General features: G+C 39.7%; 1 protein-coding gene across 20 annotated transcripts in view; it reads left to right on the top strand.

The window, feature by feature from the left end:
• Nucleotides 1–27,764, top strand: part of celf2 (cugbp, Elav-like family member 2) — a 146,580-nt gene that overhangs the window by 59,164 nt on the left and 59,652 nt on the right. For 2 of the 20 annotated variants that reach the window (XM_057324603.1, XM_057324612.1), the window contains exon 1: nt 7,385–7,703. The exons of 17 other annotated variants lie outside the window; for them this stretch is intronic. In XM_057324603.1, coding sequence (XP_057180586.1) covers nt 7,627–7,703 — 77 coding nt within the window. In that variant the 5' untranslated portion in view covers nt 7,385–7,626. Of the gene's footprint in view, nt 1–7,384; nt 7,704–27,764 lie in introns of those variants that run through there. One more of the 20 variants, XM_057324616.1, reaches the window with a different exon arrangement.

The following is a 27,764-nucleotide window of genomic DNA, read 5'->3' as shown; positions in this document are numbered from 1 at the left end:
ATTAGTGGTTTGGAAAGCCTTCATTGCGGTTAAACAAGGCGATGGCGGTCATGTCTGTGTGTGCCTGTGGTGACAGCCCGCTGTCACTGTGCATTCTGGGATATGTGTGTGTGCGAGTGTGCTGCAGAAACGGGTGTTTTTGTGTTTAAGGAGAATGACCTGTCCCTAGGTACCCACCGTCGAGCCGAGGCTCAGTGAAGCTGCGCGAGTTTCAAATGAAAATAAATGAGAAGCAGTGACCGGCGCTCTCAGGGTCCTGCTTTAATGAGGGGAACGGGGGGAGGGATGTTGAAACAAAAGAAATAGGGGGGAGACGGAAAGAGAAAAAAGAAGAAAAAGGTTTCTTAATGAATGTAGGACTTGGAGAGAAATGGCAAATTTATTTAAACTCACATTTCGCTACCCAAGACCTCTTCAATTAAACCGGTAAGGTCCACTGCGCAGGGCAAAAACCGCACAGGGTATGGCATTCTGGGATAAAATGGGAAGAAATAGGCCAGAGAATAGTGCGGAATGAATATGTGACCCTGGATCACAAAACCAGTCTTAAGTAGCACGGGAAGATTTTTGGTAAAAGCCAAAAATGCATGGATAGGTCAAATTATCGATTTTTCTTTTATGCCAAAAATCATTAGGCTATTAAGTAAAGATCATGTTCCATGAAGATATACTGTAAATTTCATACCGTTAATATATAAAAACTTTATTTTTGTGAGTGGATGGCCTGCTACAGTGCCTCTGATGAACAACTTCAAAGGCAATTTTCTCAATATTTAGATTTATTTTCAACCTCAGATTCCAGAGCATTAAACGGTTGTATCTCTGTCAGATATTGTCCTATCCTAACAAACCATTCATCAATAGAAAGCTTAATTATTCTGCTTTCAGATGATTTAAAAATCCTAATTTCGAAACATTGACCCATAAGACCATAAGAAGGTTTTGTTGTCCAGGGTCACATATTAGGATAGTGTACTAAGCCTGAAATGCAACGCCATGTGTTACTCTTGCACGGTGATGTCATAATAGCATTACAACTGGTTGGCATGGTGACAGTATAAACAACAGAGGTCAAATAAACATAGAAGATTAGACAGGCTAGTGATCCCAGATTATAATGACAAGTTTACCCATATATACATTTTCTCGCTCTCCCTCTTTCTTTTTTCTTTGCTTACTGTAAGTATGGAATGATACACAAAACATTGCAAGTCCTGCTGTGCATTGCATTGTGCAAGTTTACATGCATTCTAACAAACCTCAGTACTCGAGGGGCTGTGTATCTGGATGCTTGTTTGAAAACAGTACATGACCCGAAGCAAAGTATGTACCCTATGTAACAGTAGGTGTACTGTACGTGTCTGTTCATTTTTTTATTTTATTTTACTTTTTGCTCTCATCCAAAGGAGCATTCTGACTGTTTTACATAATCCAGAGCTAATCGACTATTCATGAGCCCAAACGGATTAATCCGACAGACCGCAGACAGTCTACCATGGGCTGGGTCGTATGAAAAAAATCTGTGGTAGAGATTTTTACTGTTTTTATTAGTGTTGTAGATGTATTTGTGCTGATATCAGTGGACAGCACTGCTTTACAATATTTACATAATCGATGATGAGCCATAGAAGAGTGTAAAAATACAAACAAGTCCAGACCAGGAAAGACGTGTTTTTAAAGGGTGTAAGGCACCCCAACATAAAGCAGTTTAGTTGTTTACGACTAAGACTTACTGCATTAAAATAAAGTCAAATTTCACTGTTGTCTGATCATAATTCGTAACCATATGGTTATTCAACGCTGTGGTTCTTACCTGGCGAGTCGCAACCCCCAAAATGAGTCATAGGTCTGTTCTGAAAATGCTAACGTTTTTATATATATATATAAATGAATTAAAAGTCTTCATAGCTACATAAACAGGCTTATCAATAATAAAAGTTACAAGGAAAACACCGGACGCAACACGCGCAACGCGACACGACAACGGCTTTGTTGTTAATGGGGTTGTAGTCTCGCATCGTGCCGCATCTAATGTAGACAAAATTTGCAATTACAATGGGTTCTAATGTCTTTTATTGGGTCGTGCCCAATAAAAGTATCATTTGACAGATGCCAACATGGACCAGTTATGCTTGCTATATGCTAGCTAAAATTAATATGAATAAATTTCAATGTTTAATTTCAAGAACATTTTGTTCACCCTTTGACATTTTGGTTACTGTGTTGGGTCACTTCATGTCCAAAATTAAATCTGCGTACTATGCAAAAACAGCAAAAAAATCCTGATTTATCAAATAAAACATGTTCTTTGTTGAATTTCCAGCAAGAATAACAGTTATAGTCTGAAATATACCCTTACTGTGATATAAAATGACCTTTATTTAAGACTTCAGACATACCACCTCCCTCTGCTACCTGCGGTTATTTTCCCATCAGCCATCTTTAACATATTCTTCTTCATTGTTTTTCTCGCTGTGTCTACCTGCCACGCCCCCCACCCCCCTTCTCTCTGCACGGGATGAACTCCTGGGTGTACTATTTTTGTCTCTGTGCGTTGCAGCCTGCTGGGCCTGTCTCTTTCTCTCTCTCTCTCTCTCTCTCTCTCTCGCTCTCTCTCTCTCTCTCTCTCTCTCTCTCTCTCTCTCTCTCTTTTTGTCTCTTGTGTTCACTCGCTCTCCTTCTACGTGGTCAATCAATACGTGTTATAGGCCAGCTGGGTCCAGACCCATGGGGGAGAGGCGTAGAGAGAGAGAAAGGGATGGTGTGAGAAAGAGAGAGCCATAACACAAAGAACAGGAACCCAAGAAAACGAGGGATAAGGTGAGGGAAAGAAAAAACAACACAACAGCAAAGAACAGGAGATATAAAAGAAAGGTAACAACAACAGCAGTAGAATGAGGGACAGGGAAACCTTTGACCTGGACGTGTGAGAGAAAGAGAGAAGAGATGTAGAGGCAGTGACAAAGAGGGAAACCCGAATAAAAGAAGTCTTGTGGCTAAATTCCATTAACGTCAGCAAGAGAGAATTATATCAGCCCTCAAGTGCTTTCATCAGATAGACTTCTTAACCCCGAGAGAAGCACATGCTGAGAAAGAAGAGACAAAGATGAAAAGGAATGTTCAGGGAAAACACGAAGGCTTGTGGCATGAGCTCTTGTTCGGAGCTGCCTAAAGGTGCTGTAAGCTATTTTTTAATGCCACACGTAAATTGTCCCTACTACCTACAAGACATCTCATCTGAGAACGAAATCTCATCTGTCTCTGTTGACTGTTTTCCGCTGACAGGGTACGAAAGCTAGTCCCTGATCTGGAACTGTATAGAGAAAGTTGGAGGGATGGAAATATGCCTATGCACTGGCACTTCAATCCTGGTGAAAGGTCTATAAAAAAAGGTACACACAGTACCACAACGCTCCCATTATTTTAAAGTGGCCGTAACTCAGACAGTTTCTGCATATCTCATGTTAACCTTGAGTACTTACAGAATAGTATCGTACCCTTCAAATATCCTTAGTCTTTAGTTTGATCACATTTATTAAAGACAGATACAGTGATTATTTCCGAAAACATATGACGCGTGCGGGGGGGGGGGGGGGGGGGGCTTGAGGGGCTTTTAGCACTGCTCCATCTATCAGTTTCAAACAATCTCTAAATCCAGCGTTATATCCACCATTTTTATGGTAAGCGGGTCTTCCTATCGCTCGTCGGTGGGCGGGCTATTTCTTTCGCCTTGCTGTGGGCATGCTTTTGCGGGAAAATTGCCCAATGAGGGACTAAGAAAAGTTATCACGTAAAGCTTTTTCATGTTCGAAAAAAACTTTCCGAAACCTATCAAACCTTGGGAATAGGGCTGGGCGATATGGCAAAAAAGTAAACTCGATAGTTTTTTTCTATATTGATCGATAACGATATTTATTTCGATATATATTTAATTAAAAACAGTATTTAAATCTATTTTAAATACAGTTTATTAACAAAAGTTAACCTTTAAACAGTTAAAATTCAATTAAATTATTGCACTGTTGCAACACAGAGGATATTAGGCCATAAACAACATGTACCAGTTCATTCACTCTCATTTTGACTCAATTGACTCGTTAAGTAAAGGGAGTGTTCATTCAGTACATTCAACCAATGAAAGGGCTCCGTTACTGTGTACATTCGAACGCTATTGGCTCAGCACCTGCGCACATACATAACGCTGCAATAATGTCTTGCTCGAGGAGTGGGATTCATTCCATGCATTCAGTGAACCTTAGTCTTTCAAAAAGACATCTCACATAAACTGTAGTACATTTCTTTAATCATGCAGGCATCTTACATACAATGTTTAATATTTTAATGTGCACACAAACTCACTTCATTACATCTCTAATCTGTACAGGGCAGCGCTGGTTTGTTTCATATACACCAGCTCATGTTAGCAGATATGTTAACGATGGATATAAAAACGTTTGTGCTTGAGTTTCGAAGTAACTCACTTGCAATTGCGCCTCAAGTTTGTTTTGTTTAACCGGCGATTGCGGAAAAAAAATAAGACACTTGATAAACCGCGTGATGACAACTCGAGGTTAGTTTCACCTTTGTTTCCGCTTCCAGTCATGTTTTCCTCCTCATGTCGAGTTTTCTTTGCCAAGTGCAGTATGAAATGGACTTTGTACTTTGACGTGCATGATAAAAGCTGCACGCTGACTGACTGTTGTTGCATTTATTTCTGCGTTCTGTTAGACTGTAAGATTAATCCATATCGAGTCAAAATGCCAATAGCTTATCATCGTTTTTGAAATACATTCTATCGCGATTCGATATGATATCGTTTATCGGCACAGCCCTACTTGGGAGTGTGTATAGCAGTACAGAAATACTACGTAATACGTCCAACTCGTTTTTTGACAAGTTTACCATGTCAAGAATGAGAAGACAGCATGTTTAACATTGTGTCAGAATGCATGAAGCACCGTTGCACATCCCCTTTAAACAAACCTGTGTACTTTAGACACGTTTGCCTTCCTATTTGTCGCACCTTCAGAGATTATCCAAAATGAAAATTACTTTTTGTAATAAAATCTGAAAAATGAAAAAAGCTTGATTCATAAGCATATAATTATTTATAATTTGAGCTTTAATATAGTTTCCTTAAAAGGAAATGCATCTTGACGTCCTTTTAACGTCATTTTAACATCAGTTTAACGTTATTTTAACATCTATTTGACATCTTTACATAAACTAACCTGCAATTTATGTTTTAAAGGAAAGGGTGATAGGCAAAAGTTACATATTGCAGCTTTAACCAATAAGAGAATGCTCTATGGCTTTTGCATGCAGTATTTAGGTTTTTCAAGCAATAGCATCAGTTTGTTTGTGGAGTTCAGGGTTTCACAAAAAGGGTGTGTGGTTGGAAGAATGCATGAAAGTTAAATCATCTAAAATTGCTTAAAGCCTGAAAACGGCTCTATTAGGTGATGTCGCACCTTTCTACGCAAAACTTCTTTGATTTTTTTTATGCATTAGCTGTGTACTGTGGGTATTTCTTTGTCTAGCTATAGCTGTCTGTGGGCCTATTCTGCTAAATTTCTCTACAAATAAAATTCCATTTAGTGAATTCATCATCTCCGTAACATGCGTAACAGCAATAGTGAGCATTTGTAAATTGCCCCTTTATTGCACAATCCATTATGTAATGGTATATTTTGCTTTGTGAGGCAATGGCAAAATGTTTGTGAATCTGTCATAGAGCGTTCATTTCTTTTTCTCATAAATTGATCTGTTATTATAATTTCATTGGTGCACAGATTGATCCCATCACTCTTGTGTTCGAGCTGGGGGAAGTGGTATATGTACTCATATTTTGTTTTTGTCCGTTCACCCCTTACAGGGCTATATATATTGACTGGAATAATATACTCTTTTACATAAAGTCTTTTATGCATATTATGATTCACTTCTGCTCAAGTGTGCTAGCTGTAGGCAGTATTGACAAAAATGCTTCTTAGACGAAAGATAACCCCGGATCATTCTGGATTATAATAAATTGTGTAAAATCATTAAAATAATCTTCACCTGCATATAAAGTGTTTCTACGATGCTCTAGGGTTAGTTTTTTTCTTTGTGTTCTCACGACTGTTATAGAAGGATATCGATTGTGTTTTCCGCATGCAAAAACATCTCTATTGAACGGCATAACATTCATACACAATTTCGTGTGTGTTATAGGCAAGAGTCAGCATGGGTTATGCGTAGGTCACGCCACGCTGTTGGCTACAGGTCATAACACACCACATTGTGTTTTAAAAACACAGGTTGTTTTCTTCTGGTTTAATTTGGCCATGCTTACTGTATATTTGTTGCTGGTTATAACCTTTTAGTTCAAACGATTTTTAATGACAACTGAAATCATTGCACTTTATCTTATTCTGAAGATCTTATTATCATATCACTATGGAGAATTGAATAGCATATACTGCAAAGCAATGCAATTTTATAATGTTTTCTAATTGAGGCAGCATCTTCCTAGATCTTCCACATGGTTATGTGCAACACAGCAAGATGAGGAAGAACCCTTGGTTATTCAGTAGCATTTTTGTGTGTATATGCATTAAGCATGAGTGCCTTTCCTGTGACCTAGTTCTTGCACATGCTCTGTAGAACCGAGTTTGAGACCCCCTTCCCCCTGGGGCACGTGAGGGGAAAACAAAAAGAAAGCTCGCTACTTCATACGCATCAATGGATGAGCACAGTAAAACGGGAATGTCTCCTATTGCATTCATCGCTTAATGCACTTGCAATACATTTTCAATACCTACAGTAAAGGTTCCTTTGTCATATCTCACCCTGATTTAGTTTAAACTGTTACAATTGATACAGTTCCTATATTAAGTGTAGGGCTGTAAAGATTACAGAAATACTGTGCCCATAATAAAAGAGGGAATATTTTTAGTGAATAACATATACAATTTCAGCTTGTTTATCACACAAAGCTATCTTATTGCTTCAGAAGACAGCTTACAGAATGTAGGTCGTATGGACCACTTTAATGATTTTTAGCCCTTTGGGAACTCAGTAGCCCCAGTCCTTAACCACTTTCATTGCATTGAGAAGAAGAACAGCTCTGACATGCTGCAAAATGTCTTTTGTGTCCCATAAAACAAGTAAATCACAAAGGGTTGACAGAATATTCATATTTGAGGTATATATTTGTCTTCAAGAAGTCTCCATTCATGCTTTCCTCTAACGCATGTTGGGCTGTGCACAGAGATGCATTGGTTAAAAACTCGCTGCAGCAGCGCAAGGAGCCACGCCCCTCTCTCTCTCTCTCTCTCTCTCTCTCTCTCTCTCTCTCTCTCTCTCTCTCTTTCTCTCTCTTTCTCTTTGGTGCTTGATGCTCCGAAGCGCTTAGTTGTCTCGGAAGAAAGGATTTTAAGACATTGTTTAGGACGAAACTTGAATGAGTGAAGGGAAAAGAATGTGGCAAGTGCAGTGAGCATATGTGTGTGTGTCCAGTGCCGCTCGAGCTGCTGCACCTGTCCCTCTCCGTCTCCCGCGCCCAAACTCGGTAGGCAGGCAGACAGAGTCGCGCGGAAGGCGGGCGTTATCAAGTCAGCGGCGCACAACACGATCGGCCCGAACATGACTTCGTCTTACAATCTGGATTTTCTCCCCGAAATGATGGTGGATGGAAGATTGTTGGGCACCGGAGAGAGGATGTAAGCGTTTAATTGTTTTTATCTCCCGTCGTCCTATTTGCTGGCGCGAGCGTGTTGACAAATAGGGCACGCGGCGGCGTGTTTGCTCCGCGTTGTGTTATCAGCCATCAGATAACGGGCTGATGCTGGTCTTGGTGTTGTTTTTGCATTGATTGTGGTGCTGCTCCCGAAACGCATCGGGGAAATAAACACGTTGGGTGTAGCGCTCCGTGATCGGACGGTCCGAATCACGTCTCGGACACTGACTGCAGAGCGTGGGCTAAATGTAGAGTGTTTGTGCATGTTCGTGTAACACTTAGCGTGTAGATAAGGAAGCTTATCTGGTGTAGCCGATTACAGCATCATTGCCAGACACTTTTGATTATGGGACAGTCAACAAAGAACTTGGGTTACTTTGAGTATCCCAAAACGCATTTGTGGATGTGGGGTAAACTCAGCTACACTACGGATAAGCATTAAGGGGTGATTTGCTTGTTTTTTCAAGACTCAAATGTTTTGTTGGGCTCACACTGATTTTATATTGTTGCAACTTACATTGCTTCACATTGCTCACATAATATGATCACCAGCGCCGTTTCGGCTCGTGCATGAGTACGAGACATGTGACTCGAGCACTGTTAATAACATGCGCCGCCGCTCCGTCTATGCTTTTAAACCATCGGAATGCGCAATCTCTCTCTCTCTCTCTCTCTCTCTCTCTCTCTGTTGTTTCAAATTTGATTTGTTACGTGGCATGTGTTGCCGAAATCAGATTAGATCACGCGCAGCGCACGTAATTCACTTTAAGTGCAGTGTTGCAGGGCGCGAGGGATAGTTTGATGCAGCAGCGCGAGCTGCTGTCCCACTTACGTCCGCTCGCTTTAAACCGCCAAGGGTTGACGGACGCTTGTTTAGTGATGAACATTTCGCCCCGTTCGCTCATTTTAACAAAGCCTTTTAGTGCTGTTACACTCTGAGGTTTGTTGACTGTTGATGCAACGATTGATAGTCTGATATTTGTAACCTAGCATAACGACACTTTTTGGGGACAAATGGACATTTACCAGAGGGTAAATCTAAAGTCATTCAAATGAAATATGGTTCATAATGGCTTGTAAAAACGTTATAATGTATGCAAGGAAGGATGAGTCTTCACTTCTGAAAAAAGACTGTTGTAATTATTATTGCTTAATTAATTTTGTATGGGCAGGGTAGAATAAGCAATGCTAACCATTGATGTTATAGCCTGTCAATCAAACGAATTAACCAATCAGATCCGTGGATAAATTCAAGTCCCACCCTCAAAGTTTCTGCTGAATACTGTTTTATGCAGAAATGCCATATTATTGATATGATAAACTCCACTAGGTAGATACTGTAAAACGTGAAGCACTTTCTGTTCTAATGCTTGTAATTTGGTTCTTTGTTCTGTTTTTTTGTTCTTTGGCTGGTTACTTGTCTTTATAGCTGATAGTGTTCTTTCATTTAAAAATAGTTGAAGGCTACATGGCATTGTTATTTAAAAATAGTTAACAGGTCAGCTGTGGTATAGAAATTGGTATTGATAAAAGTGAAATGACACACATAACTGTAATGCTGGTATTCTGACAACCTAATACATGTGACTAAGTGTTTTTGCATTTTGCCTGTAAGAAAGATAAACATTTAGATAATGTTTACGCAAGTAAACACGTACATCGGGTTGTGCAACTCATTGCTCATCTCTTTATTTACTTTTCTAATGAGTAGCTAATAAACTAATGAAACAACTCATAAAATTGTTCTTGATCATTTTGCTGTTATTTCTAGCTAGCGCTATGAAAATGCCTTCAGAACGCACCTTCTGTCTTTTTCTGTCGCTCATGAATGTTTCTCTTTTTGTACAGGCCTTTCTGTTCCAGTTCAGTTCTAAGGTTCATTCACTTGCATTCTTTGGCACCTTATGTGCTTTTTTCTCACATCAAGACATGCAGGTGAATTCGCTGACAAGCGGGTTCACCATAAGTGTAGCCTAGCACTTCTGTGACAAAGTGTCGCTTTCATGCTCCCAATACGCACACACATATATATAGGAAGGTGGACAAGCAGCATCCAGCTGGCCCGTGTTCCAGCGAGTGAATTCTTGCTAATCTCTCTCTTCACTACGTGATAAGCCGCTCACCTCTCTGTCAGAGAAACATAACCCACACACACACTCACTCGGTGAGAATATAAAACACCTGTCTCTTAAATCCCCAACGGCGCAGTCTACGTTTTTGCCTGCCATAAGCCACTTCAGCTGCCAACTTTGTTGTTGATTCTGGATTCTGGCTTTTGTTTTGCAGCAAAGTGAAGTCATTTGACAGGCTAACTTAATTTTAGATCAGAGGAACGCTCCAGTGGTCCTTCAGGATACAAAGAAGCTCTTATTGTGCATGAGAAATGCGAGAGAAGGGCAGATCATAGTTCCGGTGTGGGCTGTGTGGGGTTCACTGAACTTGTTTTTCCATCCCACTGGAGACTGTGTTGGAGGATCAGTGGGAGGGGATGTTGGCGATACATAGGATTGAGTTATTTTTATTACTTTTTTACATAAGATACAAGTTCAAAGCTGATACGAATTTTAAAATAGGTTATGAAGAGCACATGAATGATATTGTGTGACTCTTAAAGTGCGTTCAGATTACAAGCGACAAAGCGACATGATCCCATTCATTTCAATGGAGAGCTGTGGATGTCGTCACTCAGGCAACCACTAGTGGGAACGCCCACTGGCGACTTGCAGCGACAAAGTTGCTTACAATCTGAACGCCGCTTAAGGTGTTTTGAATGGATGTTAGCTTGTTGCACGGGTGTTCTAGATAGTAGTTGCCTATGATTGCTCAATTTATGATTGAGCATGATTTTGTTTGTTTATCAGGTGAATTTCCAAATAAGAAAAATGACTAGGATGGCTTGTTCAATGTGCAAAAGTTTTGTGTGCAAGTTATAAATTCGTTTTATGTCAAGTTTGTAAAAATTGTTCTGTAGCCTTGAGGCTAGTTGACTTCTTGAGAATGTTTAGGTTTTTTTTCTCTTTTGCCGTTTTCTCTTCAGCAAGTGAGTATTCTTATGTTTATAACCAATTGGGAAATCTGTAACCTTTGACCCTTGGCCCGTCCGAGTGGTTTCTCACATCTGCTACTATTAACCTACAGCATGAGACATAAACGGATGGAAAGGAAGACAGGAAAGAATGAGGGAGGGGAGGGAAGCCTCCAGCACTTACAGTGAAAAGCTTCATTCCAGAAATTGCTGGAAGATAACGGGATGATTTAATGAGTGTGAAGAATTGGGTGTTTGTGAGCGACGGGGGCAGATACATGCATGCAAAATCGCCCAAGCTTAATGTGAACATAAAATCAAAATTGACGTTTCTGGTATTATTGTGCACGATCGATCAGCGCATGTTTTTCCAGACGGATAAAAGGTTAAGCATTCGTCTAAATATAATAAGGTTTTTTTAAACAACTTTCTTATTTGGCTGTAGTCATAGACGTTTTTAGGCATTGTTTTCAACTGTGGAGTCTTTCTAAAAACAGGTTATAAGTCATGGGCTCTTTCTAATGTAATAAAACGATAACATTGCTATTGTAAAGCTTTCAAAATATTCTGATATGAAACGCAATGACACATTTTTACAATACAATCCTAGATAGATAAAATCCTAATTTTTGTTTTTTGTTCAAGCTGAATATTTTGTTTTCCTATTAACATAGGTAAACTACACACACACGGTAATAAGAAGTGAATGTGTGAATAGATATTTTAGAGAGACTGATTTTCCATACTCAAGGTTCTTATTTCAACAGTATGAAGTTGTGTAGTGCGTTTCAGGGCCAGTTTTGTATGTGCGAGAGGTACTGCATTACTCATGCCACCATTTTTCATGTGCCGGTCCGTGCGTGTGTGAAAGTGACTGATGAAGGTGTGCGGTTGCTAGGGTCCAGAGGATGTTGTCACCACGGAAACACATAGGATGTTTGCCATATTAGTGCCTGGGCCCTCATCCCACATACACACTTTTGCAATTTCCCTCATTTACCCAGTTTCTTCAACGTTCACACACTACTTGAACATCACATCTGTCTCTCTTTCTCCCAGTGGTCACGCGCACACTTGTGACGTTGCCTTTCAGGCACTGAAAAGCTGACTGGAGTCAAGGCAGGATTGTTTGTCTAGAGTTCTTTAAACCCGATGAACAACATTCTCCCCGGTGGCCTTGAAACCATTGAAATCTCTTTCTCTCTCTCACACACACACACACACACACACACTCACACACACTTAGACTGAACACAGACATTTTTATTGGCCTTGCAGAAAAAGAAATCCACTTGCTTAGGAGAGACCTGTGATGAGATTCTGTCAATTCCGTTTTCATCATCAATTCGGATTTAAACATGTATTTGTAATTCGTAATAGATACCACATTTCCAATTAGTAATAAATGTAATCATTTGTTGAAAACAATTTCAGCTTTCTGGTGTCAAAGCCGTTTTGTGAAAGAAAAAAACTACATGAGGGGCCTATACAACAGCGATTGTATCACGGTTAAGAAGGGTTGTTAGGGACGACATGGAGTGTAATAATGACTTTCATTTTATTTTATTGCTCAGTTTTATTCAGTGCAATATGGAAACGTGCAGCAAAAATGTTCAAGCGCTATTAGCATAGCAGTTAATAAGTCAAAGATGAAGAACACTAGTTGGTTAATGTTGATTTGGCAATCTGGATGCCTTTTCGAATTGGATCGTTCTTTTGTTTTCCCTCTTGATCCCCCTCCCCCCCCCGCCCCAGTAACTGATGCGAGATCCCTGTCCAATATTTATTCACTCCATCTGCGTGCCGGCATTTGCCAAAGTCGAGGCTTACCTCAATGAGTCTCCAAGGACCTTTTTCCCTCTGTCTTTTCCTGCCTTTCCCTTTTTCGCTCTGTCGCATCTTTCCCTCTGTATTGTTTCTCTCTGACATTACTCTTCTTTTTCTAACGTTTCGTAATCTTTGCACCCTCGTTTTGCCGCCCTCTATGCCCATGTTGTCAAGTCTTTCCACCCTTTTCTCTCTCTCTCTCAAATGTTTTACTTGTTTGATTGGGCTCTTCAAAAGGAGAGCTCATTATTTGCAGCTAGAGGGAGCGGAATGGAGGATTACGGGAAACATTTGAGGGCTTATTTCTTCTACCTGTTTAAAAGTCATCACTGCGCTAAAAGTCACACACACACAAACACACACATGCGGGCTCAAGAACCTAGAACCTTAACCTTAGCAAAAGCGCTCCAGCTCGGCTCTTGTGTTCTAACACACTTATCCGCACCGCACACCTGTGTGTTTGCTTGTGTGTGTGTTGGGTTGTAATCTCTACGTGGATTCATTCTAGTTCTTTCTAACGTATAGCCTCAGACAACATGCCCGCACAGTTCATCGACCATCTGAATGGATATCATACATGAAAATCGCAAGCTACAGTCTGATTGGCTGATCAGCCGGGGTTTGTGGGTTGGTAATGCAAGAATTAACATCGCGTTTAACCGTATGCTTTGCAAGATGGCCCAGATGTATATACCGTTTCATTTTTTTAGGTTTTTTTATTTTCACATATACAATCAGGTTCTCCTTTAACATTCCAATTAAATTTAGTTTAATGTTCTGTCGAGTTTTTTTTGTATATTGTGGTAAAAACTAAAACAGGAAGTGCTTTTGGACCAGTGTTCTTTACGTCTTGCAAAATGGTCTATACCAGGCCAAAGAAGAACTGACGGCCTGCCAAAGTCTGCTTAAGCTATGACGTTAGTGCCAATAAATATTTGAAAGTTATTCAACAAATTTGTTTCAGACGTAGCAAGTAAGCAAGATTCCTTGAGGAAGTAATATCACGGTGAGAAAAAAAAACTGCGCAACCGACCAAAGTGAACCTATTTGAAGATTAATATACAGTTTGGTGGGGCAGGATCGACGAGTTTTACTGTAGGCTGACTTACACAGCACAACACCATAGAAGAAAATGGGCGAGTAATTCCAGATATGTATAAAAGGAGAGGAACCCAAATCATGTCTATGGACCTGATTATCATCCTGATAAACTCAGTCAATAGATTCAATTGAAAATACTGAATTAAGTATTTATTGTTGTATTTTGGTGTGTCTGTTGGAACATGGTGTAAATAAAAACCGGTGCTTACTACACGCTAATCCGACAGCGGGCGAATAGTCCTTTTAGCATAATTCTTACGGTCAAATTTCTGGTTAGTGACTCTTCTATGCTAATGAATCTCAACATTCATAAAGCATCCTCTCACTCCCCTCACTGACAATCCCCAGCATGCTTTGCCCATCCCCAAGACCACATCAGGCCATCAACCTTGGCTAACACAAAGCCCCCAAACCTTTCAGCCAGCCTCCCAGATGGACTAACAGCCCCGCGGGGTTCCATGCCAGCAGACAGCCAGGGCTAAGAGATGGGCCTCACCTCCCCTGGACAGTTCCGATACTGACGCCTCTCCAAAACGCAACCAAGTGAAGCAGTGTATGACACCGATTCCACCTCGCGCCCGCTTTCTCCCCATCTCTACACCTCGCTCATCCGGAGGAGACTAGGCCATTGCATACGAAGAGACTGTTGGGATAGCGATGTCAAGGCCAACCTCGACTGTGACCGGAAAATGCATTCTGATTTGAAGGAGTAAAAAGATGAGATTTTTCCCTTTCTCTCATAAAACAGATCAGTTATATAAGAATGCAGGAGTCTTCGCTGTGGGGACCATGATGATAGAGTAATGAGAGAAAGATAAATGTGTGTTGTATAGGGTTATAGAATTTTGTGTGTGTGCTCAGTTAAGGTTTGCGCAAGTAGGCCTGACTGTTTTATTGCAACGCTTGATCTACTGCAGGCTCGCAGGCCTTTTTACGCTGTTAAGGGCAAAATGGAACGATTCTGTCTCTACCTACCCTCGGGCTGTGTCTGTGCAAGAGTGTGCGCTGTCTTTGTACCGCTGCCCCTTGAAAACAGACGTGCTGGAGATGTTACTACCATATAGTAATACCACATATAACTGTTTTTCCAGTATGCATGTAATACCCGACTGACCTGATATATATGCCAGAATGTGCAGTAGGTAGTGGAGCGCCCTGCGTGGGATGCTGTATCCCACAATGCAATGGACTCGCTTTGCTATGAGTCACAATAGAATCTGGTATATGGATGTCCGTTTGCATTGGCTTTATTTTGTTGTATGTAGGGTTCAAGTAGATGATTAACAGACAGATTTAGAAGAGGAAAAAATATGTTAAATGTGTAACAAATGGCTTGTGATTTGTGTAGAGCATTTGCAGAGTGGCTTCATATAGCAGACTCTTAAAAAATGATCAGATTTATTTCTCTGATGATGTTGAATACTTGTATGTTACTGTTCTCCATAATATTTATAAATACTGTAATAGTGACCTACTCTGAACACACTAGGGCTGTCACAATGTCTTTTGTTTTTTTTTAATAATATTAATGCTAGCAGACAAAATTTTCCTTAATTTGAAATGTATTCTCATTTTTGGACCAATGAATCATACTCAAGATATGAGCATATTAAATGCATAGCATTGACATAATCTTTTTTCAATAGGCTACTAGTATATTGTGACACCCCTAGTACACACTACTCAATGTACACAATATAATAATCAGCACGTTTATGTTTGATTAAAATAAAAGCACGTAGAATTACAATGAATTTATATTTACATTCACCATTTCGTCCATTCACAAGATGACATATTTAGCGGAACATCAAGTAGAAAGCATCTGGAAATGTCAAGAGGATAAAAGAGAGTATTAAAGCGCACGGAAAGAGATGGAACCAGGAAACCAGATGGATGTATGTGGTGAGAGAGAACAAGAACGAAGAAAGAAATGATTTTTCGTAATCATCATAATCAACTCGGCCGTAAACCGGTGATTTAGTTTGTACCCTATTTTGTATCTTTTATGTCATTGTCTTTCCTCTTCTTTTCTTTTTCCCATTATGATGTGTGCATGAAGGGGACACACATACACACAAACCTTGTAAGCCTATGTAGATAATAGTGCCTCATTCACATTTAAATGGAGGGTCCATCATTGTTCTCCTACACTTGCTGCTAATTTGGTGAGGTCACGTGTCTCGCCTCTGAACCAATGGCCACGCAGCATCCGTTCTTCTTGTCATCCACATCCACGCACAGAGACATAAATGCACACTTGTGAATATGTGCGCGCGCATGAAAGAGATCGTACATGCTGGAAAAAGCTGAGCCGGTCTCGCTTGGACGCGAGCGAGCGAGATTACACAGCTAACATCTGGTGGTGGTTAGGACTGAAGTTGATTATGTAATGCGCCCGGGGACCGCATGTCGTGGGCTCGTTTTCCAACAGGGCTGGAAAAAAACTTGTAAACGTTTAGGTCCCCCAAGGCATATCATATCAACCACAACTGCCATTGTTTTATTTTCATAACTTGTTTCGTGGAAATAGCTTTGTATGAAGAACCCTGTGGAGGCAGATAAAAATGGGAAAGAGGTGAAGACAATGACGTCACAGCGCTTGGCAAAACACACTTATGTAGATGTAGCGGTGTTGACTGCTGCCATTATTTACAGCCGATCGATGAACCAGTGAGGTCGCCGAGGGCTACGCCACCATGTTGATGTGTTGCGTTTTGTTGTTGTTTTTCTTAGCTTCATTGACCCGACTGACATGTACAACAGAACTTTCCAGAACTACAGAACTGGAAAGGTGACACATAGACAAAAAATATTTCTGTTTAGGGCTAAGTGCACAACCGTGTCTAAGTGGCTAACTCTAAATTTCTGTTATCATTTCTTTGCACTCAATTTCAAACCTGTATGACTTTCTTTAATCTGCTGAACAGGAAGATATTTTGAAGAATGTTGGTAGCAGAACAACAGCAGGACCCGTTCACTTCTAAAGTATGGACACAAAACAAAACCAATGCAAGTCAACGGATACCAGTGTACGGTTACCAACAATCTTCAAAATATCTTTTAAGTTCTGCAGAAGTCCTTCAGGTTTGGAGCAACATAAAGGTGAGTAAATGATGAAAGAATTGTCATTTTAAGGTGAACTATCCCTTAAATTGCCTCAAAAACTGCTGTTAACTAATAGCATCATGAAGACAAGTCAATGGACTTTGGGGAGGGTCATGCTGACATAGAACTTCCAGGAACCACAGAACCGGTCATATGACACATACACAGATCAAGGGTACTTTCCTGTATTTATTTGAAGCATTCGACCATGAGTAGTGGAGTTGAGCTGCTTATTGTGCTGCTAGGGACAGTTTGAGAATGTATACGACTGTGGGCTGATGTGTGGGCCTGAAGCTATGCAGTAATGCTTCACCGCACTCAGTAGCTGAAGTGTCTGTGTGTGCTTTGATTGAGAGTGCCCCGCTTGTAGATTTAGTTACTGTAGTAGATGTGAATGCCACTCCACAGGGAATCATTGCACATTGGTGCCTAGTTGTTTATGTTGATCCAGTATACAATGCAGTTACAACACGAAAATTTACATTTGGGTCAATGACGTATAAGGATCTTCGACATGCCAATTTTAAAATACAAATAAATAATAATATCTATTGCCGATATTCAAGTGAACAAGAATGTGTGGTGTACACATAAATGAAGATAACATTTTTAAATGAGGTGATTTTACTGTTTTTCATCTATGAATTAGGGTTGCACGGTGTACCGGTGCTACGGTAACATCGCGATGCTAAAGCTTCAAAATACCCGCGATGCCTCTCTATTTTTGAAACGGTAGTATCGTAGTACCGTAGTTAATGTTGCATATGCACATTAATATTTATTTGAACACTTACATCTGCCTTTTTGCGGTGTTTATCTCCTAAATGAATGTGTGTTTTGAATGTCTCGGGCGAGTTAATGATTCAAATTGGCGATTTGAACGAGTTGGTTAAATGATTCACTAACTCAGTGGAAAATTGACGCCACCTACTGGCCGTTTTAGTTCCGCATTTAAAATAAGCCTAATATTTCCATTTATAAAGACTGCTGTATCAATTAAATTTGTCCAACATTTGAATTAGTTCCTAGGTGAAAAATGATCTAGTGTACTTTAGTATTTACTACAGTAAACTACTAAAACTGATAGACACTAGTGTTTTTGAGTCTTATCATAGTAAATATTTAAGTATACTACAGTATTTATAGTATTTACAAATGACTAAATGTAAGTGTATTTGCTACAATTTATCCAATTACTACAGTTAATACAACAACATATTCTAGTGCAAAGTATAATACAGTTTACTATAGTAAATACAAAATGTTTAATCTAAATCTGTGTTTTTTGTATAGATTTGAATTATATGGCACAGCATCGTGATACTACTTGGTATCGAGATACTTCAGCTGGTATAGTATCGTAAGACATGTTTATGGTACCGTGACAACCCTACTATGAATAGGCCATGGCCTTAAAGGGATAGTTCACCCAAATCGTTTCAAACCTGTATAAATAACTAAACAGATCTCATCCCCCATTGACTCCCATAGTATTTTTTTTCCGTACTATGGCAGTAAATGGGGGATGAGATCTGTTTGGTTACTGACATTCTTTGAAATATCTTACTCCGTGTTCAGCAGAACAAAGAAATTTATACTGGTTTGGAACATTCTGAGGGTGAGTAAATGATGACAGAATTTTCATTTTTGGGTGAACTATCCCTTTAAAAATGTCATGTGACCGTGATTTGTCTTAAATTTGAATAATTTCCTTGACATGCGTAACATTTTTTTATTAGAATTTCTTTGTTCATTTAGTTAAATTAAGAAGACAAAATGATGGAACAAAAATATGAGATGATTAATTACCAAACCACAAAGTTATTTTCCCTGGAAATCGCATACAACTGATATAAATGTTTTAAAAATACTATTTACTTAAACATTCTGTATCAAAGATTCATATTTCAGCCACAAAAATTTGATATATTTTATTTTGAATTTAATACAATTTATTGTTATTGGCCGCACCACATGATAAATGGTTGTTACACATCGTTGACTCATTTGGAAATCGCTTTTATCAAAAGTAACTCACAGTGCATTTGTACAATTTACATTCAGTATTTTTTTCTTGGGATTCCACCCATATCTTTTGCACTTCTAAAGCACAAATCGAACTAGAGAAACATTACAACCATGTCTCTTTGTTCCAACGAGTCTTTTTTTTGAAAAGCTCAAGAACTGCGTGTGTGTTTACAGTAACTTGTAGGATTAACGCATGACAGTTTTGTAGACCCACGCCAGTTTGACTCCTACTTGCTTGTACTCTCCTGAGAAAGTGTGTGTATAAGTGTGTATTGACTCCTCTTCACTTCATTAGTGGTATAGTTAATCAATGCACTCCATTGTTGTTCCACCATTAAAGCCTCATTGGGCAAGCCCAGGGGACAGAAAGAGAGAGAGATAGAGTTAGACGTGACCTAAAAGCCCTTTTTCCTCTGTGATGCTCAGTGTAGCTCAGTCTCAGAACGTTTGCTTGTATAATTATTTTTTATTAAATTATTTTTTATTTACTGAAGCATTATAACACTTTTTTTATACGCACATATCAGTTTAAATTATGGAACGTTCTGTCAGAGTCATTATCTCAAAATAAACCCAGACATGCTCATCAACGGGTTCATTTGTCTGTTTAGCTGACATGCAAAAATATTTGATCGCAGAATGCTGCAATTGACCAATTACAAGCAAGTATTTCAGAGAGATGTGTAATAAATATTTAAAGATTTTTAAGTCAGTGATATTTTCACAAATTGTTTATATTGCAGACTGGGATTTCCGAACAGAGCGTTTTGTTGACTGTACACTGTGTGTTTGTTACCGTATGGATTAATTCCAGCACCTTGCCAAGTCATTCTTCAGCAGTATGAGGATGAATGCACCACATAGAAAGAGAGCCACGGAGACAGTGAATAGAAAGATCTGGAAGAGTCGAGGATAAAAATGGGGCAATGGATGTTAGCGAGCGAGCAAGGGAGAGAGAGGAAGCTCTTTTAACCTGTGTAATGTGCGAGTTTGACTGCAGAGAGAGTAAATGGCACTGTTCAGTGTGCGGTCACAGAGAGACCCGTTCATTTAACTCGCCAACCTCTCCTGACTGATTATACCACTCCAACAGCCCGCGTTGTTCTTTCTTATCGTCCATCTTTACCTCTCTTCATCTCTACACCTCAGTTTTCTGTTTGCTCCTGTCTAGACACTAGCTGTTCTCCAAAATCAAAGCACTTTCATAGAGATCATATAAACCTGCCATGACTCGCATTGATTTTCTGCGTAAGGGTGGGTATTCTTACAATGCGATAAATGTTACGATACAAACGTCGCATTTTATTGCATCCCAAAGCATCACGATACCAAATACTCTTTCATAAACTAATTGTAAAATTGAATTTAATCTCAATGTTTATTTGAATCATTTTGACACAATGCTGACAGACATTATGTTGACTTTGAAGCCTCGTTTTGGCCACATTTCAAGAACGTTCCTTCACGTAAAGTACGTTCCTTTACGTATTAATGCATAATTTCTTTGTTTAAGGTGGACACGTTTTGTGTAATTATAAAATTGACTTTATTTTATCTATTGTTTGCTGTGTATTAAACGTTTTGCTTAGTATCACACTGTTAGCTTAGCAACATGCTAATGTCGAGGATGATAACTATAGAGGGCATGCATTGACGTCACTTTCCCACGTGAACATACCAGGACTCGCTCCCTTGAGAGGTAAAACACTTAGCAAAATGTCTGCTTTTAATATGAGAAACAAAGAAACCGGGGCTAGCAATTATTTGCTAAAATTACAAGCAGCCGCACTCAACGGTGATCCTTACAACTACTTTACGACAAAGGAATCAGGTGTTCTTGGACACTCAAATGTTGCGCGGAATTGCGTTTCCTGATGTTGTAACCATTAATTTTGCAGAGTGTTTTACCACTCAAGCGGGCGCGTTCACGTGGTGTTCATGTGGGAAAGTGACGACACGTGCACACCCTCTATAGTCAAAGTCCGTTTAGGGAAGTCGTGCCACTCGGCAGCCATGTTTCCAACGCGCCTCCGGGCCGTTATTACGTAATTCAAACAAGACGTGAATGGGGCTACAATCGCCGGCTAAAATCCCAATTAAACGACATATTTAAAAATGACATGAACTGTACCATAATGTTTTCAGTAAGTGCTTTAAAGGGATAGTTTACCCAAAAATCTAAATTTGGTCATTTTTGACTTACCCACATGACATTCTACACAGTTTAAGACCCCCCTACGTCTTCGGAACACATATAAAGATATTTTTAATGATATCCGAGAGCTTTCCAGGCCTCATAGACATCATGGTAATTCTCTCTGTCAAGGTCTAGAAAAGTACTAAAGACTTAGTTAAAATGGTTCATCTGATCATAGTGGTTGAATTGAATTATTATGAAGCGACGAGAGTACTTCATGTGCGCAAAGAAACCAAAATAACGGCTTTAATTAACATATTCTTCTCTTTCTTGTGAGTCTCAGACGCCCGTTCTCAAGACCACCATGAGTATACTAGGGATGTGCATATCCATACTGAGGCCGATGCGATATGCATCTCGATGCATAGCCAACGATACGATACATTAAAGATACGTATGAAGCAGCTACCGATGCGATTCGATACGATTCATCCCTATTACGAAGCAGTCCAGTTCGATTCGATACAACACAATGCGATTCAATGCAATGGGAAAAAACATGATGCCATGCAATTCAATATGGTACCCCTGCTGAAAAAACAATAGAACTTTGCCAAAAACACAATAGAATATCTAATGGAATTAATGGTTATAATAGGAATTGTATTGGCGTTAATGGAAACTGTCTAACGGTATGTGATGGATTCTATTGGTGAGATGTCATCTGGCAGATGGGATCTAACAGAACACCATTAACTTATATTGGAATAATGCCGAAAACACAATACAAAATGGAATTTTGTAATGGTTAACTGAAGTGCCCCCTGACTCAGGGCACTTTAATAAACAGGTCTTGATGTGGAGGAGGCCCTCTTTCTCTCTAATGCCGTTACAAATAAAAAAAGGTGATTGCATCGGTTATTGCATCAGAAACGAGCAGGGCTGTTAGCCAGCGGGAAGTTTAAATAATTTGCTAACTCAGCGTCATGCTACCGGCACGCCTCGGTCTCCATAGTGATGTGATACGTCATGTTCACGTTAAACAGCAGTGACGACAGAACACGCTTGTAAAAAAAGAGAAATCAACCTACATATCGATTTTTACCGATGCAAATATGTTATAAAAGATGCATCGCAATTCAAATGGCAACTTTTTAAATCGATGCATCGCATCATAACGTTCCATGATGCGTTCGGCGCACAACCCGGATGCGCAAGTGTCGTGGTGCCCTCATGAACATGGTTCGTAGACTGACGGGGAAAACATTTTTTTGTGTGAACTGTCACCTATCACCAGAGCTACTTTGTCCTGTCCAGGTTTCCTTTCTCTCTTTAAATTCTCTTGAGATTTGTCTGGTGTGTTTTCTCACATATCCTTAATGACTCTTCATTGCTGTGTTTGTTTAGCTTTTTTATTTTTTGCTGAATCACTCCTGAACTATTTAACTTGTGGGGTGGGGTTGGGGCAGGGGTAGCACACTTATGATGTAACATCCTCCGGTTAATTTTGTGTGTTTTATATGACATAAAGTGCTGTTGTGCGTTCAAGTCGGTGTGTGTGGCGCTCTCAGTCCCCCAGTGAGTTGATAGCTCATTTCTTGCTGTTATAATTGCTGCCTCTTCTCTGATGCCGGATAATTTGTGTGGCTTGATTAATGTTGAAGCCATATTTAAAAATGTCATTTTTACACTTCAAAATATCAAGTACAGCCCTCAAAAACCTGCATGCACTGACACGCTCGGACTCGTTTTAGAATTGGTTCTGTCGGATTTGATATTGACCAGATCAGTAGCAAACGGTGGAATTTTTTGAATGATTTTTTGTGTGTTAGTTTAACCTTGCATTATAAATCTAGTTTCACAGCTGTGCGTTTAGATTTGCTCTTGAAAGATTGCTGTTATGTTTACGGGTTATAAGGAATCTGGTTCGGATTCATTCTACTTAAAGGGATAGTTCACCCCAAAATAAAACTTCTGTCATTTATTCACCCTTATATCTTTCAATGTCTGTATGTGACTCTTTCATCTGTGGAACACAAAATAAGATATTTTGAGAAATGTCAAAGTGATTTTGTGTCCATGCAATGGAAGTCAATGTTGTTTGGTTACCAACATTCTTCAAAATGTCTTTTTTTGTCTTCTGCAGAAAGAAAAGTCAGGTTTGGAATGACATGAGGGCGAGTCAGAATTCTCAGTTTTTGGGCAAACTTTTATACTATATAAAAGGGAAGCTCAAGATCAGTGAGAAAAAGTTTCAAACACTGTTTGAGGAAAAAATTTGCGTTTGTGTGATTTTCAGATGTGAGGTCAAGTATACAACACCGTGTTTTTATCCTTCTTGTGATCTGTCGGTTATCTATGTAGACTCCTTTATGGCCAAATAAAATCATGGGGTGTTTACAGAGTGTGCGTGTTTGTGTTTTGCAGCACTATGACCACCCTCAAGATACAAATTTAATGGATAAACAAAGAGAAAAGTGACTACACTTGTATTTGTATTGCAAAGCGGAACATCATAAACTTTACTCCTTTGGGGTGTTACAGTGTAACCTTTACCCCTGGATGCAAGCTGGGCTTCAGTCAACACCCCTGTTGAGTGGCAGTTTTAGGAAGCTGACCTTTGCACGAACACACACACACACTAACATAAACGCACATGCATACAGTCCAGCAGGTTTCTGACCTTTCCGCACATTTCCACACACTTGCAGACGCTAAAAGGAGCGGACAGCCTCCCGGACCTCTGTCAAAGTATGTGTGTGTATTTTTGTGCGTTTGTGAGCTGCACGTTTAGACAAATAAACATCTCCCTTTAGGAGGGTACATTTGCGAGTTCACGTGTCCAATGCTGCCTTTTAAGCTCGTATACAACATGTTTGGTCATCTTAAAGGGATAGTTTACAACAAACTCAAAAATGATTTCATTATTTACTGACCCTTGTGTTATTTCAATCCTTTAAGAACATTGACTTCTATTGTATGGACACAAAACCAATAAAAAATTTCTCTAAATGTCGTCTTTTATGTTCCACAGATGAAAGAGTCGTATACAGGTTTTAAATGACATGATGGTAAATAAATGATGAGATTTTTTTGTGAACTGTGCCTTTAAATGTTTTGTTCCAAAATATAAAAAAGATATTCTATTTGTGATTGCTGAATCAATCAATTTTTGTTTTTGAGAGAAATGTCAACTATAAATATTGACTAGTATCAAGAAAAATCGAATAAAATATTAACTGTTTTCCCTAAAACTCGGCTTCGCCATGTTGCGACATAATTTATTGAAATTGATTGTTCCTCTTGTGCTGTTTGGCTGGTCTGGAATTGTTGCCGGTTATGCATTTCAAGTTAGTGAACTTATGAAGTACAACTTAGGCCAACCAGAGTTTGGAATGGAGCTACACCACGTACACACATTCTCCTAGAGGCAGGCGACGTGACTTAAACAGCTGTAGCGTAGTCAAACCCATTCTTACATTGTTTCTTTCTCTCACACATGCACACACACACAGACTTCGTAGACATTAGAAGGTCGGTAATTGAGCGGGACACTTAGCATTAATCAATTTAAAGGGTGACAGAACACATCTGTCGTCATGGAGCCGGTCCCCACAGTTACCCCCGGAGATGGCACGAGTAACGGTTGAGAAATGCCGGCACACATGTGGAGCGAATTGTACTTACGCCGCATAGCTGGAAATTTACTTAAAGATCCGTGATATTGAAAACAGCCGTAGACATCTGGCTAATCACTTCATCAATCTCTGTTTTTCTTTGGCCCTGGACTCCTCGGCTGATCTGAAAGTCAAAGCTGATTTACTCTAACTCCCTCTGTCTATGAGTGGAGATGCTCCTGTCATCCAGAGCGTCAGATGAGACACTCGGGGGAAATGTAGTCATTGATTGACGGTACTGTGAAGTACAGGGCGGAGGTCAATTTAATGTGGCAGAACGCAAAAGGGAGGAGGGACAGATCGATGCTTGGTGTTGATTGTTCGGAGAGAACGGATAGGTTCGTGTTATTGGCTGTTCGGGGAGTTTTGAGGTGGCGACTAGACTTTGTTTGTAGATCATCTTTAAAAGAGGCTTGGGTGATCCGTAAATGTGTGTCTAGTCCAGTGGTTCTCAAACTGGGGGTCGCGCCCCCCTGGGGAGGGTTTTTTGTGGCATTTAATGAAATATAGAAATTTACCATCAATTTTGTGCAATCGAACAAAAAAAGCAAGGCCACCAACCAAATTAATTGATGTTCCAGCATTGCATAATTGAATATGTTTTGGTTTAATTTAAATTTCTTGGTATAAGATTCTATGTTTTTATTCAGGGGGGCACAAAGGAAGGCACCCTTACACAAGGGGGGTCCTTAAACGAACGTAGCATACTTACTGCCAACCAAATCTGCAAGATGTCAGCATTGCATAATTGAATATGTTTTGGTTTAATTAAAATTTCTTAGTATAAGATTCTATGTTTTTATTTGGGGGGGCACAAAGGGAATGCACCTTAAACAAGGGGGGGGGCTTACAACAATGTAGCATACTTATTGCCAACCAAATCTGCAAGATGTCTTGCAGGAAAAACCTAATGACCTTTTTACATATTGCCCATGGCCAGATTGTGTGTTAACTACTTTTAACAAAGTGCTCCCTGATCAATACCATTGATCAGTCTATCTCTACAGCGCTCCATCCCAATCGGTTCATCTCTTCCCACGCCCGTCTCCTCTCTCTCACACACGCACATCTGGCTGGAAAGACCTTTGTTTTATCTTCTTTTTAGACCCATCTGTCCCACTCTCGTCCACATCTGCCTTTTCCACCCAACCTTTTGTTCACCTCCTTGTCATTGCGTGCAGGTGTGTGTGATTGTGAATAACTGCCAACAGCCGTTTGAACTGATACACTATTAATGAAGATGCGCTTTATCATCGTCGGACATAAGTGCGCACGGGCTGTCCGTAATGCGCACGGCCATGCACAGACAGCGTTGTTTAGAGCCAGCTGCCAGGATTGTATTTACATTTAAGTTTATAATTCAATAGAGCTAGTGAAAACAGCTTGATCCTAATCAATACCCCCATACAGGTGCCTGACCTTCAGTCCAGGGCCAAGACGCCAATTTATAAACCTTCAATTAGCACACAGCACGCTTAATTATGAGCACAATAAGCAGGCCAGAGCGCACAAACACACGAATAAGCACGCATTTGCATGCTTCACTTTGATGTCGTATGCGCTACAAGCTCAAATAAGCGTGAGATTTGTGGGCACTCTGTAGAGAAATGATTCTGTCTAATAGAGATCTCTCCTTGGAATACACACACATATATAAAAAGGTTTATGAAACATTTAGGATGACAGAGCCGACAGAAGCAGAAATGCTGTGATCTGTCTAGCGGATTAATCCACGAATCGTTCTTCTCTTCCTTCTTTTCTCCTCATTTTTTCCTTTCACTCCCTTCTAACCCACTGCAGTTCTTATATCTTGCACTTCCACTTATGTCATAAACATAAACGAGTAATTCAACACTTCTTTTGAATGACATTTCTGCTGATATGATGAATGTGGATGAGGGGGGAATCAATCCAGTCAAATGCGAAAGGATAAAATATGCCCAACATTCTGGTGAAAATTCATTTTTAGTCAAAAAATGTTTACATTTAGAGCTGTCACTATATTATATATATTTTTTGACATCATGGTTATCGCGACCAGAAGAATTCACAGTAACGGTATTATAGCGATATATATTTAAATGTGTTATACATACTGTTTAACACATTCATCTTTAATTTGGTTTATTTTGTGTGTTCTCCTTTTTCACACTTAAAATTCAAGTGTAAGGATTAGAGAGAGAGAGAGAGAGTTTGTGATGATTGTGTCTTATTGCGTAAATGATTTATGATATTTTTCAAGTTATCAATAAACAGGATATATGACAAATATCACGGTTATCATTGGTACCGCATATCATGACACCCCTTGTTATAATACACTGTAGTAATTCATTATCAGTGTTTCTTATTATAGTATGCATATCAAATTTTGACTCAAATTGAACAAGTAAAACCATCACATACTGTAACGTCTTTGAAATAGGCAAATCCAAATCTATAAAATCAAGACGTATCCTAAAACCAATTTATTGCTTATGTTAAAGCCTTTTGTTTTCACTTCTCTCGCCATTATCCTCTGGTTCTTCCCTCCGTCTAACTGTCGACATCAAACAGTTTTCATCTCGCAAGACTTGTAGATTGCCTGCGTGCTACAACGGTGACTCAAACACTGTCTTGTGTGAGAGATATAGGCCTGCAGAATGTTTAGTCTGGCGAGTTGGCTCTCGTCCGCTCTGTTAACAAGATAATGGGATTATAATGGAATAAATGACTATATACATCCCCTCGAGGTCTGTATCACTTACACACACGCTAACATATAGCACGCCGTCTATGAGGGGCTGTAATCTGCAGTCTGCATTCAGTTCAGTCTCTGATGTTGCATTCTAATGCGGCTGTCTGAATTCTCTGCGAGTGTAAGATCAATGTGGCGTTTAGACGAGCGCGCTCGCTCTCCTCCTTTCATACACACCGGGCCATGCATAAAGAGCAAACACTGCGAACACGCACCTGTATCGCGCACACGCGCTTATCGCCGACTCATATACAAAGAGGAAGAGTAGGCGCACATCTGGTGTGCTTATCACACACATACACACTACAAAGAGTGTCATTCTTTAAGGGTGTCATAAAAGTGATGGGGAATGAGTGATGGAGAGAGCGTCGCATTCGTTTTGTGGAGGTATAAACAAACAGAAC

The sequence above is a fragment of the Triplophysa rosa genome, linkage group LG24 (genome assembly GCF_024868665.1).
Source record: "Triplophysa rosa linkage group LG24, Trosa_1v2, whole genome shotgun sequence".
NCBI classification, from domain to species: domain Eukaryota; kingdom Metazoa; phylum Chordata; class Actinopteri; order Cypriniformes; family Nemacheilidae; genus Triplophysa; species Triplophysa rosa.
This window is presented reverse-complemented; position numbering and strand designations above follow the sequence as displayed.